At 44.7% G+C, this 20,188-nt stretch overlaps 1 protein-coding gene across 4 annotated transcripts in view; it reads left to right on the forward strand.

Moving 5' to 3' along the window:
- DAAM2 (dishevelled associated activator of morphogenesis 2) overlaps window positions 1-20,188 on the forward strand; it is a 319,005-nt gene that overhangs the window by 181,374 nt on the left and 117,443 nt on the right. For all 4 annotated transcript variants that reach the window (XM_075339000.1, XM_075338999.1, XM_075338998.1 and 1 more), the window contains exon 6: window positions 16,725-17,058. In XM_075339000.1, coding sequence (XP_075195115.1) covers window positions 16,725-17,058 — 334 coding nt within the window. The remainder of the gene's footprint in view (window positions 1-16,724; window positions 17,059-20,188) is intronic.

Here is a 20,188-nt window from a genome sequence, read left to right on the forward strand (position 1 = left end):
TATGTACATCACTGCTGCCCCCTATGTACAGCTCTGCTGCCCCCTATGTACAGCTCTGCTGCCCCCTATGTACAGCATTGCTGCCCCCTATGTACAGCACTGCTGCCCCCTATGTACAGCACTGCTGCCCCCTATGTACAGCACTGCTGCCCCCTATGTACAGCTCTGCTGCCCCCTATGTACAGCACTGCTGCCCCCTATGTACAGCATTGCTGCCCCCTATGTACAGCATTGCTGCCCCCTATGTACAGCACTGCTGCCCCCTATGTACAGCACTGCTGCCCCCTATGTACAGCTCTGCTGCCCCCTATGTACAGCTCTGCTGCCCCCTATGTACCGCACTGCTGCCCCCTATGTACAGCACTGCTGCCCCCTATGTACAGCACTGCTGCCCCCTATGTACAGCACTGCTGCCCCCTATGTACAGCACTGCTGCCCCCTATGTACAGCACTGCTGCCCCCTATGTACAGCACTGCTGCCCCCTATGTATAGCTCTGCTGCCCCCTATGTATAGCTCTGCTGCCCCCTATGTACAGCACTGCTGCCCCCTATGTACAGCACTGCTGCCCCCTATGTACAGCACTGCTGCCCCCTATGTACAGCTCTGCTGCCCCCTATGTACAGCACTGCTGCCCCCTATGTACAGCACTGCTGCCCCCTATGTACAGCACTGCTGCCCCCTATGTACAGCACTGCTGCCCCCTATGTACAGCACTGCTGCCCCCTATGTACCGCACTGCTGCCCCCTATGTACAGCATTGCTGCCCCCTATGTACAGCACTGCTGCCCCCTATGTACAGCACTGCTGCCCCCTATGTACAGCACTGCTGCCCCCTATGTACAGCACTGCTGCCCCCTATGTACAGCACTGCTGCCCCCTATGTACATCACTGCTGCCCCCTATGTACAGCTCTGCTGCCCCCTATGTACAGCTCTGCTGCCCCCTATGTACAGCATTGCTGCCCCCTATGTACAGCACTGCTGCCCCCTATGTACAGCACTGCTGCCCCCTATGTACAGCACTGCTGCCCCCTATGTACAGCTCTGCTGCCCCCTATGTACAGCACTGCTGCCCCCTATGTACAGCACTGCTGCCCCCTATGTACAGCACTGCTGCCCCCTATGTACAGCACTGCTGCCCCCTATGTACAGCACTGCTGCCCCCTATGTACATCACTGCTGCCCCCTATGTACAGCACTGCTGCCCCCTATGTACAGCACTGCTGCCCCCTATGTACCGCACTGCTGCCCCCTATGTACAGCATTGCTGCCCCCTATGTACAGCACTGCTGCCCCCTATGTACAGCACTGCTGCCCCCTATGTACAGCACTGCTGCCCCCTATGTACAGCACTGCTGCCCCCTATGTACAGCACTGCTGCCCCCTATGTACAGCACTGCTGCCCCCTATGTACATCACTGCTGCCCCCTATGTACAGCTCTGCTGCCCCCTATGTACAGCTCTGCTGCCCCCTATGTACAGCTCTGCTGCCCCCTATGTACAGCTCTGCTGCCCCCTATGTACAGCACTGCTGCCCCCTATGTACAGCACTGCTGCCCCCTATGTACAGCTCTGCTGCCCCCTATGTACAGCACTGCTGCCCCCTATGTACAGCACTGCTGCCCCCTATGTACAGCACTGCTGCCCCCTATGTACAGCACTGCTGCCCCCTATGTACAGCACTGCTGCCCCCTATGTATAGCTCTGCTGCCCCCTATGTACAGCACTGCTGCCCCCTATGTACAGCACTGCTGCCCCCTATGTACAGCACTGCTGCCCCCTATGTACAGCACTGCTGCCCCCTATGTACAGCACTGCTGCCCCCTATGTACAGCACTGCTGCCCCTTATGTACAGCACTGCTGCCCCCTATGTACAGAACTGCTGCCCCCTATGTACAGAACTGCTGCCCCCTATGTACAGCACTGCTGCCCCCTATGTACAGCACTGCTGCCTCCTATGTACAGCACTGCTGCCCCCTATGTACAGCACTGCTGCCCCCTATGTACAGCACTGCTGCCCCCTATGTACAGCACTGCTGCCCCCTATGTACAGCACTGCTGCCCCCTATGTACAGTACTGCTGCCCCCTATGTATAGCTCTGCTGCCCCCTATGTATAGCTCTGCTGCCCCCTATGTACAGCACTGCTGCCCCCTATGTACAGCACTGCTGCCCCCTATGTACAGCACTGCTGCCCCCTATGTACAGCACTGCTGCCCCCTATGTACAGCACTGCTGCCCCCTATGTACAGCACTGCTGCCCGCTATGTACAGCACTGCTGCCCCCTATGTACAGCACTGCTGCCCCCTATGTACAGCACTGCTGCCCCCTATGTACAGCACTGCTGCCCCCTATGTACAGTACTGCTGCCCCCTATGTACAGCACTGCTGCCCTGTGCACAGAGGGACTGCAGGCACCAAATTAGCTCCACAGCTGCAATCACAATACAGCTGTCTGCAAATGGAAACCATCAGCAAGCCTATTAGACACATTCAAGAAATGTTAGCTGAGAGCGGCGCCGTGCTCTGGAGAAGCCTGTTCTGCTTTTATTCTTCAGTGACTCTTCTATTGGCTTCAGTGGTGAAACTAGAGTTTTACAGGTCCCAGTGAAATATTTGGACCTGGGTCCCCCCAACTGTACACTGACACTCGGGGTACGGGATAATGACGCTGACACTCGGGGTACGGGATAATGACGCTGACACTCGGGGTACGGGATAATGACACTGACACTCGGGGTACGGGATAATGATGCTGACACTCGGGGTACAGTATAGTGTTGTTGACACTTTGCTCCTTCCCTCAGCACCCTTGTTTCTCATGATCTTAAATCCCTCTTTCTATCAGCACCCAGCTTTCCTATATTGTGATATCCATCTTGTCCTCAGCACGCACCTTCCCATGCTCTGCTATACATCTTTCCCTCAGCACCCAGCTTCCCTATGATATCAGAGCATGGAAAAGAAACGTTCCCATCTCATGCTTGTATCTTTGTCCCACCTCATATATAGTTCTCCAAATACTATAATGGCCCCCACATAGCCTTCCATATAGTATAAAGAGTCCCACATAACCCTCCATATATTATACTGCACCCCATAGTCCTCCATATATTATACTGCACCCCCATAGTCCTCCATATATTATACTGCACCCCATAGTCCTCCATATATTATACTGCACCCCATAGTCCTCCATATATTATACTGCACCACATAGTCCTCCATATATTATACTGCACCCCCATAGTCCTCCATATATTATACTGCACCCTATAGTCCTCCATATATTATACTGCACCCATAGTCCTCCATATATTATAATGCACCCCCATAGTCCTCCATATATTATAATGCACCCCCATAGTCCTCCATATATTATACTGCACCCCATAGTCCTCCATATATTATACTGCACCCCATAGTCCTCCATGTATTATAATGCAGCCCCATAGTCCTCCATGTATTATACTGCACCCATAGTCCTCCATATATTATACTGCACCCCATAGTCCTCCATATATTATACTGCACCCCATAGTCCTCCATATATTATACTGCACCCCATAGTCCTCCATGTATTATAATGCAGCCCCATAGTCCTCCATGTATTATACTGCACCCCCATAGTCCTCCATATATTATACTGCACCACCATAGTCCTCCATATATTATACTGCACCCCATAGTCCTCCATGTATTATAATGCAGCCCCATAGTCCTCCATGTATTATACTGCACCCATAGTCCTCCATATATTATACTGCACCCCATAGTCCTCCATATATTATACTGCATCCCATAGTCCTCCATATATTATACTGCACCCCATAGTCCTCCATGTATTATAATGCAGCCCCATAGTCCTCCATATATTATACTGCACCCCATAGTCCTCCATGTATTATAATGCAGCCCCATAGTCCTCCATGTATTATAATGCAGCCCCATAGTCCTCCATGTATTATACTGCACCCCATAGTCCTCCATATATTATACTGCATCCCATAGTCCTCCATATATTATACTGCACCCCATAGTCCTCCATGTATTATAATGCAGCCCCATAGTCCTCCATGTATTATACTGCACCCATAGTCCTCCATATATTATACTGCACCCCATAGTCCTCCATATATTATACTGCATCCCATAGTCCTCCATATATTATACTGCACCCATAGTCCTCCATATATTATACTGCACCCCATAGTCCTCCATATATTATACTGCACCCATAGTCCTCCATATATTATAATGCACCCCCATAGTCCTCCATATATTATACTGCACCCCATAGTCCTCCATATATTATACTGCATCCCATAGTCCTCCATGTATTATAATGCAGCCCCATAGTCCTCCATGTATTATACTGCATCCCATAGTCCTCCATATATTATACTGCATCCCATAGTCCTCCATATATTATACTGCACCCCATAGTCCTCCATGTATTATAATGCAGCCCCATAGTCCTCCATGTATTATACTGCACCCATAGTCCTCCATATATTATACTGCACCCCATAGTCCTCCATATATTATACTGCATCCCATAGTCCTCCATATATTATACTGCACCCATAGTCCTCCATATATTATACTGCACCCCATAGTCCTCCATATATTATACTGCACCCATAGTCCTCCATATATTATAATGCACCCCCATAGTCCTCCATATATTATACTGCACCCCCATAGTCCTCCATATATTATACTGCACCACCATAGTCCTCCATATATTATACTGCACCCCATAGTCCTCCATGTATTATAATGCAGCCCCATAGTCCTCCATGTATTATACTGCACCCATAGTCCTCCATATATTATACTGCACCACCATAGTCCTCCATATATTATACTGCACCCCATAGTCCTCCATATATTATACTGCACCCCATAGTCCTCCATATATTATACTGCACCCCCATAGTCCTCCATATATTATACTGCACCACCATAGTCCTCCATATATTATACTGCACCCCATAGTCCTCCATGTATTATAATGCAGCCCCATAGTCCTCCATGTATTATACTGCACCCATAGTCCTCCATATATTATACTGCACCCCATAGTCCTCCATGTATTATAATGCAGCCCCATAGTCCTCCATGTATTATACTGCACCCATAGTCCTCCATATATTATACTGCACCCCATAGTCCTCCATATATTATACTGCACCCCATAGTCCTCCATGTATTATAATGCAGCCCCATAGTCCTCCATGTATTATACTGCACCCATAGTCCTCCATATATTATACTGCACCCATAGTCCTCCATATATTATACTGCATCCCATAGTCCTCCATATATTATAATGCAGCCCCATAGTCCTCCATATATTATACTGCATCCCATAGTCCTCCATATATTATACTGCACCCATAGTCCTCCATATATTATAATGCATCCCATAGTCCTCCATATATTATACTGCATCCCATAGTCCTCCATATATTATACTGCACCCATAGTCCTCCATATATTATACTGCACCCCATAGTCCTCCATATATTATACTGCACCCATAGTCCTCCATATATTATACTGCACCCATAGTCCTCCATATATTATACTGCACCCCATAGTCCTCCATATATTATACTGCACCCATAGTCCTCCATATATTATACTGCACCACATATTCCTCCATATATTATACTGCACCACATAGTCCTCCATATATTATACTGCACCCCATAGTCCTCCATATATTATACTGCACCCATAGTCCTCCATATATTATACTGCACCCCATAGTCCTCCATATATTATACTGCACCCCATAGTCCTCCATATATTATACTGCACCCCATAGTCCTCCATATATTATACTGCACCCCATAGTCCTCCATATATTATACTGCACCCCATAGTCCTCCATATATTATAATGCAGCCCCATAGCCCTCCATATATTATACTGCACCCCATAGTCCTCTATATATTATACTGCACCACATAGTCCTCCATATATTATACTGCACCACCATAGTCCTCCATATATTATACTGCACCACCATAGTCCTCCATATATTATACTGCACCACATAATTCTCCATATATTATACTGCACCCATAGTCCTCCATATATTATACTGCACCCCATAGTCCTCCATATATTATACTGCACCCCATAGTCCTCCATATATTATACTGCACCCCATAGTCCTCCATATATTATACTGCACCCCATAGTCCTCCATATATTATACTGCACCCCATAGTCCTCCATATATTATAATGCAGCCCCATAGCCCTCCATATATTATACTGCACCCCATAGTCCTCTATATATTATACTGCACCACATAGTCCTCCATATATTATACTGCACCACCATAGTCCTCCATATATTATACTGCACCCCCATAGTCCTCCATATATTATACTGCACCCCATAGTCCTCCATATATTATACTGCACCCCATAGTCCTCCATATATTATACTGCACCACCATAGTCCTCCATATATTATACTGCACCACCATAGTCCTCCATATATTATACTGCACCCCCATAGTCCTCCATATATTATACTGCACCCCATAGTCCTCCATATATTATACTGCACCCCATAGTCCTCCATATATTATACTGCACCCCATAGTCCTTCATATATTATACTGCACCCCATAGTCCTCCATATATTATACTGCACCCCATAGTCCTCCATATATTATACTGCACCCATAGTCCTCCATATATTATACTGCACCCCATAGTCCTCCATATATTATACTGCACCACCATAGTCCTCCATATATTATACTGCACCACATAATTCTCCATATATTATACTGCTCCACCATAGTCCTCCATATATTATACTGCACCACCATAGTCCTCCATATATTATACTGCACCACCATAGTCCTCCATATATTATACTGCACCACCATAGTCCTCCATATATTATACTGCACCCCCATAGTCCTCCATATATTATACTGCACCACCATAGTCCTCTATATATTATACTGCACCCCATAGTCCTCCATATATTATACTGCACCCATAGTCCTCCATATATTATACTGCATCCCATAGTCCTCCATATATTATACTGCACCCCATAGTCCTCCATATATTATACTGCACCCCATAGTCCTCCATATATTATACTGCACCCCATAGTCCTCCATATATTATACTGCACCCATAGTCCTCCATATATTATACTGCACCCCATAGTCCTCCATATATTATACTGCACCCCATAGTCCTCCATATATTATACTGCACCCCATAGTCCTCCATATATTATACTGCACCCATAGTCCTCCATATATTATACTGCACCCCATAGTCCTCCATGTATTATAATGCACCCCCATAGTCCTCCATGTATTATAATGCACCCCATAGTCCTCCATATATTATACTGCACCCCATAGTCCTCCATATATTATACTGCACCCCATAGTCCTCCATATATTATACTGCACCCCATAGTCCTCCATATATTATACTGCACCCCATAGTCCTCCATATATTATACTGCACCCCATAGTCCTCCATATATTATACTGCACCCATAGTCCTCCATATATTATACTGCACCCCCATAGTCCTCCATGTATTATAATGCACCCCATAGCCCATGTATAAGGTGTCCTTCATATTCTATTATGCAGCCCCCATACCATTTAATGTACCCCCCCCCATAGGCCTCTGATCACCGTGTACTCACTGATTAAAAAATAAAAAAATAAATAAACAAGTCCTCAGCTCTCCTCGTTCCCCCGCTGCTCCGGTCAGTGTCCCGCGCTCCGCATGTCTCAGCAGTCGCGCAGTAGTGTCGTCACCGCACTCTGCTGCACTGAGACGTCAAGCACAGGGAAAAAATAAGGAAGGATGGAGCAGAGCGCTCCGCTCCATCCTTCATCATTACTCTGTGTGATGACCCGCAGGTGAGGAGAGCCCTCCTGCTGGCACCGGGCCCCCCTGACTCGCGGGCCCCATAGCGTCCGCATGGTCTGTGACTGAACAGCGCAGCTTCTCTGTAGGGTGGGCGTCGGCCTGTAACCCTGGCGAGCCCGATCACAGTCACGATCTCTGCGACCGCTATCATTACGCCCATAATTCGCTTCTCCTGGACGGATTCGACCTGACACTCTGCTGCCCCATCACCAAATGCAAAACCCCCTCTTGTGACTGCCGCTCTCTCCTGGGTCACATTTGGTGTCTGTGAAGGAGGTGATCGGCCCCAGGCCGCGCTCGCGCAGCTCTCCTTCCCCAAGAAGCCTCCCTGTGCCGGACGTGGTAGCTGGCGGGGTGCGTGACACTTGCTGCTTCACCCCTGATACCTCATCACCACTGCTGACAGTCGTCGATGCCGTCAGGTAGTCACACAACACCAGAGCTCACCTGGCCAAACAGTGGTTTTACTTTTATTTTTCACCCCGTTATGACACATGGCCTTCCTGCCTTCCTCTCTGTGGGGTACTATCATTGTCCTGTCCCCCGCTATCCTGGACCGCGCCCTCCATACTTTGGGGTGTGTGCCTCCTTCCCCCTAATACCACACACCTTCATCTGTTTCTGGGCCTCGGCGGCTTCTCTAGACTGACGACTCTCTAAGCCCGCCGGGGTGAGCTGTAGGCTCCGGACCCCAGAGGTTACCTGCCTCTAGCACCAAAGCCACATCTTCACACTTTGAACCCATTTTTCGACTGACCTTCCTGTGAAGCAAGTACAGGGTCAGTAATGTAATGTATGTACACAGTGACTACACCAGCAGAATAGTGAGTGCAGCTCTGGAGTATAATACAGGCGGTAACTCAGGATCAGTAATGTATGTACACAGTGACTGCACCAGCAGAATAGTGAGTGCAGCTCTGGGGTATAATACCGGAGGTAACTCAGGATCAGTAATGTATGTACAGAGTGACTGCACCAGCAGAATAGTGAGTGCAGCTCTGGAGTATAATACAGGCGGTAACTCAGGATCAGTAATGTATATACACAGTGACTACACCAGCAGAATAGTGAGTGCAGCTCTGGAGTATAATACAGGAGGTAACTCAGGATCAGTAATGTATGTACACAGTGACTGCACCAGCAGAATAGTGAGTGCAGCTCTGGAGTATAGTATAGGATGTAACTCAGGATCAGTAATGTAATGTATGTACACAGTGACTGCACCAGCAGAATAGTGAGTGCAGCTCTGGAGTATAATACAGGAGGTAACTCAGGATCAGTAATGTAATGTATGTACACAGTGACTGCACCAGCAGAATAGTGAGTGCAGCTCTGGAGTATAATACAGGAGGTAACTCAGGATCAGTAATGTATGTACACAGTGACTGCACCAGCAGAATAGTGAGTGCAGCCCTGGAGTATAATACAGGAGGTAACTCAGGATCAGTAATGTAATGTATGTACACAGTGATGCACCACCAGAATAGTGAGTGCAGCTCTGGAGTATAGTACAGGAGGTAGCTCAGGATCAGTAATGTAATGTATGTACACAGTGAGTGCACCAGCAGAATAGTGAGTGCAGCTCTGGAGAATAATACAGGAGGTAACTCAGGATCAGTAATGTAATGTATGTACACAGTGACTGCACCAGCAGAATTGTGAGTGCAGCTCTGGAGTATAATACAGGGGGTAACTCAGGATCAGTAATGTAATGTATGTACACAGTGACTGCACCAGCAGAATAGTGAGTGCAGCTCTGGGGTATAATACAGGGGGTAACTCAGGATCAGTAATGTAATGTATGTACACAGTGACTGCACCAGCAGAATAGTGAGTGCAGCTCTGGAGTATAATACAGGAGGTAACTCAGGATCAGTAATGTATGTACACAGTGACTGCACCAGCAGAATAGTGAGTGCAGCCCTGGAGTATAATACAGGAGGTAACTCAGGATCAGTAATGTAATGTATGTGCACAGTGACTGCACCAGCAGAATAGTGAGTGCAGCTCTGGGGTATAATACAGGGGGTAACTCAGGATCAGTAATGTAATGTATGTACACAGTGACTGCACCAGCAGAATAGTGAGTGCAGCTCTGGAGTATAATACAGGAGGTAACTCAGGATCAGTAATGTATGTGCACAGTGACTGCACCAGCAGAATAGTGAGTGCAGCTCTGGAGTATAATACAGGAGGTAACTCAGGATCAGTAATGTAATGTATGTACACAGTGACTGCACCAGCAGAATTGTGAGTGCAGCTCTGGAGTATAATACAGGAGATAATTCAGGATCAGTAATGTAATGTATGTACACAGTGACTGCACCAGCAGAATAGTGAGTGCAGCTCTGGAGTATAATAGAGGAGGTAACTCAGGATCAGTAATGTATATACACAGTGACTGTACCAGCAGAATAGTGAGTGCAGCTCTGGAGTATGATACAGGAGGTAATTCAGGATCAGTAATGTAATGTATGTACACAGTGACTGCACCAGCAGAATAGTGAGTGCAGCTCTGGAGTATAATAGAGGAGGTAACTCAGGATCAGTAATGTAATGTATGCACACAGTGACTGCACCAGCAGAATAGTGAGTGCAGCTCTGGAGTATAATACAGGAGGTAACTCAGGATCAGTGATGTATATACACAGTGACCCCTCGTTATGTAATTAGGTATAGTTGAGGACGGTCTCCAGCTCTTTGATCTCTTGGTCCTGGCTATTGCTGGGATCAGTGGTGATTGTTGTCCTCTGGGTTCTGCTGTTGGGTTGATTGGTTTGCGGTGTTTTTGGCTTCGGGCGACTGTTAATCTTCCATTTCTCTTCGAGCTGTAAATGTAACGAGATTCCAGATGTGCAGGGATCCGGGATCGGGGATCCGGGATCGGGGATCAGTCACTAGCTGTTGACGGATGCTGCCCTGACAGGCTGGTGTCACGGAGGGGGACGTCAGCGTTTTCTATGCACAAGTGACTTTTGTCTGGTGAATAACCCATGTTATGTGATGGAACAGCCTGGCTCCGGATCCTGTGCCGTGCGCCGGCGTCCCCCGGACCCACCTGAGGATATTCCGAGTGCCGGGCAGCAGCAGATGGTTTCCATCCACAGAGATTCCAAACAAGACATTTATAGACTGAAAACAAAAGCCTTTCTGTCAGGATACACGGATCCGGAGCCAGGCGGGCGGTCGCTGGAGAAGACCCAGTCCAGGACCGGCTGCCAGGATTCTACATGACGCCATGCTGCCGGACCAGCCAGCCCAAGATGTCAGAACCGAATCACAAAGCCACAGGGCGGGAACGCAGAATCTGTAACCGGCCCCATCCATGAGACGCAGGTGACCTGCGGGACAGGAGGGGACCGGCCATGACATGCACGACTACACACAATGTCTTCTTCCTTCTTGATTTTGCTCCGTGCTTTTTTTCTTGAGGCTGAATGTTTATTCCCAGTGTTACCTGAGTGGTAGAGGCAGTCTCCTGTACAGCAGATCAGTGCGGTCAGCTTCTCACACACCTCCTCACATGCAGAACAGACTGCACAGACACTTAGGTGGCGTAATCGTTTCTTATTCCTCATTCCTACTTATTTCTTACACAATCTTCCTATAGTGGAAACAAGTCTGTGCAGCCTGGAGAGGCAGTCTGTTGTGCAGCATGCAGAGGTCCCTTTAACCACATTTACTGCTCCTTGTCTGCCTTTAGTTTTATTCCGAAGTTGTGTGTGGTGTAAAACAAGTCTGTGCAGCCTGGAGAGGCAGTCTGTTGTACAGCATGCAGAGGTCCCTTTAACCACATTTACTGCTCCTTGTCTGCCTTTAGTTTTATTCCGAAGTTGTGTGTGGTGTAAAACAAGTCTGTGCAGCCTGGAGAGGCAGTCTGTTGTGCAGACTGCTCACCGTATACTTTTTATTCCTAAATTGTATGAGTTAAAGGGTGGGGTGAAAAACAAGCCTGTGAAGCCTGGAGAGGCAGTCTGTAGTGTAGCATGCAGAGGTTCCTGTAATTTCATTTAACAGTCACCGTCTGCCTTTAGTTTTATTCCTAAGTTGTGTGGGGTGAAAAACAAGTCTGTGCAGCCTGGGGCGATAGTCTACTGCGCAGCAGAGAAGCTTCAGAGGTAAGCTGCAGGTGTGTCCAGGAGCGGCGCTGTTTATCTGCCCGGTGGGGTCTGAACAAGTCCCTGTAACCAGATGAGGAAGTCCCTTGTGCAGCATTTAGACTTCTGACCCCTCTGCATTCTTCTCTGTGGCTGATGCCCCGGCCTCTCCTGTGTCGCTGCATGTGTTGGGAGATTTGTCATTCTGACTCCTAGGAAAGTTGGGTGATTCCCCTATGGCGGCCATATTGATCACCCCCAAACTCTGCTGGAAACGTTCTGATGAATGTACCCTCTTCTCTACTGATGGGGGGCAGTGGTTTTCGTCCTCCGCCCTCTCCCGTGTCTTTCTTGACGCTTTAGCTCAGCATTCTTATCCCCCGAGACGCCTCCTATTATTTCGGAGGGGAGCGCTCACCTTGAGGCGTCTGCTGCTATTTTTAGAAAAAGCGGAAAAGTAACTTGTGGGATTATTTTTGGAAAGGGACCAAAATAAATATATAATGAGCGGCTGGTATCGTGTGTGGGGGGGTGAAGCTCCCGGTGCGGGGGAAGGGTATTAATATCTGTGAGGGCTGCCTGGAGATCAGACCTGATGGTCAGAGGCGTAAGCTGGCCTGCAATGTAAGACATGGGACTGGGCCTCAGAGTCTTACCTTAAAGATCTCTCCAGAAAATAATGAGGATAGAGGATAGACAATAAAGGATTCAGGATAGAGGATAAAGGATTGAAGATATAGGATAGAGGATAAAGCATGATAAAGCATAGAGGATAGAGAATAAAAGATAGAAGATAGAGGATAAAGGACAGAGGATAGACAATAAAGGATTGAGGATAAAGGATTCAGGATAGAGCATAAAGGATTGAAGATATAGGATAGAGGATAAAGCATGATAAAGCATAGAGGATAGAGAATAAAAGATAGAAGATAGAGGATAAAGGACAGAGGATAGACAATAAAGGATTGAGGATAAAGGATTCAGGATAGAGCATAAAGGATTGAAGATATAGGATAGAGGATAAAGCATGATAAAGCATAGAGGATAGAGAATAAAAGATAGATAGAAGATAGAGGATAAAGGACAGAGGATAGACAATAAATGATTGAAGATTAAGGATTGAGGATAGATTATAAAGGATTGAAGATAGAGGATAAAGCATGATAGAGGATAGACAATAAAGGATTCAGGATAGAGCATAAAGGACTGAAGATAAAGGATAGAGAATAAAGGATAGATAGAAGATAGAGGATAAAGGACAGAGGATAGACAATAAAGGATTGAGGATAAAGGATTCAGGATAGAGCATAAAAAATTGAAGATAAAGCATAGAGGATAGAGAATAAAGGATAGATAGAAGATAGAGGATAAAGGACAGAGGATAGACAATAAAGGATTGAGGATAAAGGATTCAGGATAGACTCACAGCAGAAAAGAGGGCAACCAGTCCATTCAGCCCAGGCCAACACATCTAATGCACCAACAGGATGCAGACAAACCTCTCAATACGATGGACGCTTCACAGGTGCAAGTCCGAGTCCGAGGTCCGAGTCCTGCCTAATCTAATAGTAAGGGCGTGGTAATAGGTTGCTGGCTGGACACCATGCGCATACAAGTGTGAACAGCGCCCTATGCGCGCCACTAGTGTGCAATTTACCTTGCACCTGTGAAATGTCCATCATATTGAGGGGCTTGTCTGCATTCTGTTGGTGCATTAGATGTGTTGGCCTGGGCTGACTGGACTAGTTGCCCTCTTTTCTGCTGTGAGTATATTACATTTTTGGGAGTTTTTATCTCCTCTTTTTGTTGCTATAAAGGATTCAGGATAGAGCATAAAGGATTGAAGATAAAGGATAGCGGATAAAGCATGATAAAGCATAGAGGATAGAGAATAAAGGATAGATAGAAGATAGAGGATAAAGGACAGAGGATAGACAAAGGATTGAAGATAGAGGATAAAGCATTGCAGAGGATAGACAATAAAGGATTGAGAATAAAGGATAGAGCATAAGGGATTGAAGACAGAAGATAGAGGATAAAGGATAAGAGATAGAGGATAACGAATAGAGGGTAATAGAAAAAGGATTAAGGATAAAGGATAGATGATAACTGATAGAGGATAAAGGATAACGTATAAAGCATTAAGGATGAAGGATAGAGGATAGCTGCAGCAAGGAGCCGGTTTCCTGATGGCCAGCATTGTTCATCATCACCTTGGCTGCCATCTATGGGGCATCGCAGAAAAAAGCAAACTTGATCAGATATTAATTTGGGACCATGATACAAAAGCAAAACCTTCCTCGGAGGATAGACTTGGTGATCTCCATCGCCCTTCAGTTCTTGGTGACGGTCTCTTCTGTCCAATATCTTAATTGTAGCAAAAGGGGCAAATAGGAATGGGACTGAGCGGGATCACATCTAAACAAAGACGTGGAAATCACCTGGGCGCTATTATTTCTGGATTACTTGGCGGTATTACATAGCCATGGTGCCGTGGTTTTATTTTGTCACCTAATGGTGGCGTTATTGAGAATATTTGGTAACAATGTGGCTGTATATATTGGCTATGTTTAGGCACAGTATGGCTGTTTAAGGTAATTTTTGCTACAGTGATATGGTGGATTCTTAGCACATTGAATGGTGGTATTATTTGAGCACCATATGGTGGTAATATTAGGGTACTGTATTTCTTGGTTCCATACAGTATTACTTGGGTACCTTATTGTGGTATTTAAGTCTTGTATTCTTCAGGGCTTTTATGGTGGTATGACCTGGGACACTTTAGTAATATTGTTTGGACACAGTGTAGTTGTTTTATATGATAGCTGTACTATATATAGCAGCACTATTTGGGTATTGGGTGGCAATATTATTTAAGTTTCTAAGTAGTGTTTGGGCTAGTGCAGCAAATCAAAGCAGCTTCTAAAAGAGCATGAAGTGGGCAGTTTAATCTGTTTGGCAGAAATAATTATGCTCCATATGGTGGTATTATGAGATACAGAATGATATTATTGGAGCACTGTGCTTTTCAGACTTAAGCACTAAATTATTATGAGTTGTCTGATTATTTCTAGATATTGCCTTTGCACTTGTGATACTGTGTATCGTCATTTAATATATCTTTATATCTTTAATCCATATCCTGCTTTATTGGAGCTTTTATTTCTATTTTAACCTCCATCCAAAATCCCCAAAACAGAGGATTGGGCTGAAATGAGGGAATGTTTGATTTTTTGGCCTCCACAGATCTTGACCCAGTTCTGCCTTTTATCAGAAATGCTCTCTATAATTGGGAACAATCCAAAATTAAATTGCTTGTGGCTTCCAAGTGGACGGCAGCAGAATATAGTAAAGTTTTATGAAAGTCAAAGTCATTACTGTCTAACTGGAGAAAGCTTCTGGACGGCTTCCAGACCAAAGACGTATCCAGTTCTGATGTCATAGACCATATATAATACAATTTATAATAGTATAAAACACAATAATGTAATGAACTAATTGTAAAAAATCTACTATATGGCGATAATATAATAAAATCTGTATAACATACTGCACATAACTGTGAGCCACACTTTGTCTTCAATACTTGCGATACTTTGTCTTCAATACTTGCGATACTTTGTCTTCAATACTTTGTGATACTTTGTCTTTGATACTTTGTGATACTTTGTCTTTGATACTTTGTGATACTTTGTCTTTGATACTTTGTGATACTTTGTGATACTTTTGTTCGATTCTTTGTGATACTTTGTCATAAGTACTTTGTAATATTTTGCCTTTGATTCTTTGTGATACTTTGTCTTAAGTACTTTGTAATATTTTGCCTTTGATTCTTTGTGATACTTTGTGATACTTTCTCTACGATGATTTGTGATACTTTGTCTTAAGTACTTTGTAATATTTTGTCTTTGATACTTTGTGATACTTTGTCTTCAATGATTTGTGATTCTTTGTCTTTGATACTTTGTGATACTTTGTCTTCAGTACTTTGCCTTCTATTCTTTGTGATACTTTTGTCTTTGATTCTTTGTGATACTTTATCTTCAATGATTTGTGATACTTTGTCTATTATTCTTTGTGATACTTTGTATTCAACACTTTGTGATACTTTGTCTTCAATGATTTGTGATACTTTGTCTATTATACTTTGTGATACTTTGTCTTCAACACTTTGTCTTCAATGATTTGTGATTCTTTGTCTTTGATACTTTGTGATACTTTGTCTTCGATGATTTGTGATACTTTTCTTCGATTCTTTGTGATACTTTGTCTTCAGTACTTTGTAATTTGTCTTTGATACTTTGTGATACTTTGTCTTCAACACTTTGTGATAGTTTGCCTTTGATTCTTTGTAATATTTTGTCTTTGATACCTTGTGATACTTTGTTTTCCATAGTTTGTGATACTTTGTCTTTGATACTTTGTGTTCGATGACTTCTGATACTTTGTCTTCGATTCTTTGTGATACTTTGTCGTTTTCAATACTTTGTGATACTTTGTCTTCGATTCTTTGTGATACTTTGTCGTTTTCAATACTTTGTGATACTTTGTCTTCGATTCTTTGTGATACTTTGTCGTTTTCAATACTTTGTGATACTTTCTCTTCGATTCTTTGTGATACTTTGTCGTTTTCAATTCTTTGTGATACTTTGCATGAAAACCTGACGGACTGTCGTTTTCTCCAGGTTTGTGACCCGCTTCATAGAGTTGGAGGGTTTGACGTGCCTCCTGAATTTCCTGAAGAGCATGGATTACGACACAGCGGAGAGCCGCATACACACATCCGTTATAGGATGTATAAAGGCTCTGATGAACAACTCCCAGGGACGGGCTCACGTTTTGGCGCATCCCGAATGCATCAACATAATATCCCATAGTTTAAGGACTGAAAACATCAAAACCAAGATTGCCGTCCTGGAGATCCTGGGGGCGGTGTGTCTAGTACCGGATGGACATAAGAAAGTCTTACAAGCCATGCTCCATTACCAGCTGTACGCCGCCGAACGCACGCGGTTCCAGGTAAGAACCATGAACATTTCCACTTTGGGTTATTTAAAGGAGCTCTTCACTTCTAGAAATTAAAGTGCTCATGGTGATAATAACATATAGAAATCTTGTGCTCCCCTTCCGGGCCGCAGCGCTCTTTACTTTGATTTCCGGTAGTGGAGATCCCATTGTCATTCTGTCTTGAACATTGTGTTGGAGTTTCCATGCCCAACTTCTTCCATCTTCATTGAAGTGAATGCGGCTGAGCTTCAATACCAAGGACAAAAGTATATACAGATGGGGGCGTGATTTTGGAAACCAAAAAGCTTGTTTTTCTTCTCCTTTATAACCCCTTTAATTGACACAAATAGTCATAGATTACTACATTCTCCAATAAATAATGTAGTACAGCGCGTGCTCCAGACACTAGGGAGGGAGTTATCGAGGCTTCCAGCTATGTAATACATCAATTATTACATCATCTAGCCTGTAATAACAGCGAGGTGACTCTGCTGATGCTGTCCCAGTCTATACAGCAAAGCTGACCAGTGAAATGTCGGCCTGATGTCAGCACTGACAGAACGGTGCAGCTGCTGCTTTGTGTTTAGCTCACAGAGCATTGTCCAGACTATTGTGTTTATCCAAAAATAAGACAGGGTCTTATATTTTGCTCTGAAAGATGGGCTAGGGCTTATTTTCAGGGGATGCTTTATTTTTTCCATGAACAGCAATCCACACTGCACATATACAGCCGGTCTCCTTTTCAGCTTTAGACTCCTGCAATTAAGAGACCTTTGGTGACAACATAGTCACATGACTGTAATGTCACAAAGGTCCTTAAGCAGTTTTATCATCAGGATATAAATGCTGGGGCCCCTAGGACAGGGGGGCTCTGTGAAGTTGGCGAGTTTCGTCTCCGATTTCCCCTAATACCAGCCCTGCATACCAGCCGGTCTCCTGTTCAGGTCTTTTTGACTCCTGCAATTTAAAGACCTTTGATGGCAACTGAGTCACATGACCGTGATGTCGCAAAGGGGTCCTTAAGTTGTCTTTATCAGAATATAAATGTTGCGGCCCCTAGGAGAGGGGGGCAGGGAAATTGCCCAATTTGGCCTCCTTTTTACCTAATGCCAGCCCTGTATACCAGCTTGTCTCCTGTTCACTTCTCTTAGACTCCTGGAATTAAAGGACCTTTGGTTACATCATGATCACATGACTGTGAAGTCACCAAAGGTCCTTAAACAATATTAACCTTTGAATACAACTGATGGGGGGCCCTCACAGAATGGGGTCCTCAGAGAATGGGGGCCCTCAGGAATTGGGCAGTTTGGCTTCTCCTAAAAGCAGCCATGACTGTAACTAGGGCTTATTTTTGGAATAGGGCTTATATTTCAAGCATATGTCAAAAATCCTGTAAAATCATGCTAGGGCTTATTTTTGGGGTTAATTCTTATTGTCGGGGTAAACACTGTAGATACATTGTATCCAATACTGGGCTGAAGGCAGGATCCGCTGTGTACAGGAGACTGCCTGTGAATGGAAACAACTGAATAGATTTTGATAATGGGGAAGAATTGGAAAAAACAAAAACAGAGCCTCGATTCATCACTTTCTATTTGTAGTACTTGTAGTAATGCAAGCAGTTTGTGAATTTTAAGCAAAATAAAAATGCTCTTTATTTTTGCCTTTTATCTGCTTTTTTGAGAATCATGCATAAAAAGTTGCACGTCCTACTAAATGTCACAAAAAGTGTATAAAGTCTGGGAATACATAGAATTCCTCTGGAAGGGGGAATGTGAGGCTGAAATGTAGCAACCGTTTAAAAAGTTGCAACTGATGAATCGGCCAAAAACATCTACAGATTCTTCCCTTCTACCCCCAGAATGACAAAACTAAAGAAAAACAGGTGAACTTTTATTAGATAGGCTGCTTTCACACATCAGTTTTTTGCCATCAGGCACAATCCGGCAAAATATGAAAAAACGGATCCAGCATCTGTTGCCGCCGGATCCGTTTTTTCCCCCATAGACTTTCATTAGTGCCGGATTGTGCCGGATGGCCTTGCTTTTCATCAGTTTTTTGCCGGATCCAGCAAAATTTACTTGTCCGGCAGCCGGATGAAACGTTGAAGGGAACGTTTTTGTTTCCGGCAAAAAAAACGGATCGCGCCGGATCCGGCGTTTTATAATGGTAGCCTCTATGCACGTCGGATCCGTTGCTTTGAACTGAGCATGCTCAGTATCACACCGGATCTGTCAAAAACCGGAAGGAACTGTTGGAAAAACCTGATGCAACTGATTCGTTTTTTCGCTGGATCTGTTGCATCAGTTTTTTTGCCGGATTGTGCCTGATGCCAAAAAACTGATGTATGAAAGCAGCCATAGACTTTAATAATGGTGCAAAATTGGCGCAAAAACAGGTAAAAGATAACAGCAAATGCAACAATGTATCTGCCTAAAATCTGTTGGGGTTGTAGAACTTTTCACTGATGAAACTTTATTTATTGGGGTTTGTTTTATTTTCGGGGAAGTTCTCGCATTATATCACACATGCACAAATTAATCACAGCGCTTCTGGCACCGACGGTTCAGAAATCCATTTTTTCGGCTGCCGGGGTGATTAATAATTAGTTTCAGACTGGACCCTTCCCACAATTATGGCTGCAATGCTGCGGTTCTCGCACAGCGCAGATTTATGACCCCGCACTCGCTATTTGCTGCTGGTTTGGAGACGCTTTGTGTGTGTTGGAAGCAATTCCTTTACATTGTATTTCTTATATGATGTTGTATTAATTATTGCTTCTGGGCGACGTGGAGGCCCATCCCCAACCTGTGTCTGGATTATGTAATAAGTATAATACCCATAGTAATGATACTTCTATATACTCCGCACGCCGGTGTACTGCACCTATACAGATACAGCAGAAGATAGCAGCTTCTACAGCTCCCACAATGCACTGCAGTGATGGGATCATAAATAACACTCCTGGTGGTTTGAGGGGCCAGAATTGGTGATATAGGTCAATAAAGGGGTCAATGGAGTCATCCCTTGTGGTGTAATAAAGACCGTGTCCTGTAGAGATGATCAGGTTTATAGAGCCACTTCTAGGGGTATACTGTAGTTAATGGCATAACAATAACGTCCCTGGTGGTCTAGAGCATCA

The sequence above is a fragment of the Anomaloglossus baeobatrachus genome, chromosome 3 (assembly GCF_048569485.1).
Source record: "Anomaloglossus baeobatrachus isolate aAnoBae1 chromosome 3, aAnoBae1.hap1, whole genome shotgun sequence".
Taxonomy (NCBI): Eukaryota; Metazoa; Chordata; class Amphibia; order Anura; family Aromobatidae; genus Anomaloglossus; species Anomaloglossus baeobatrachus.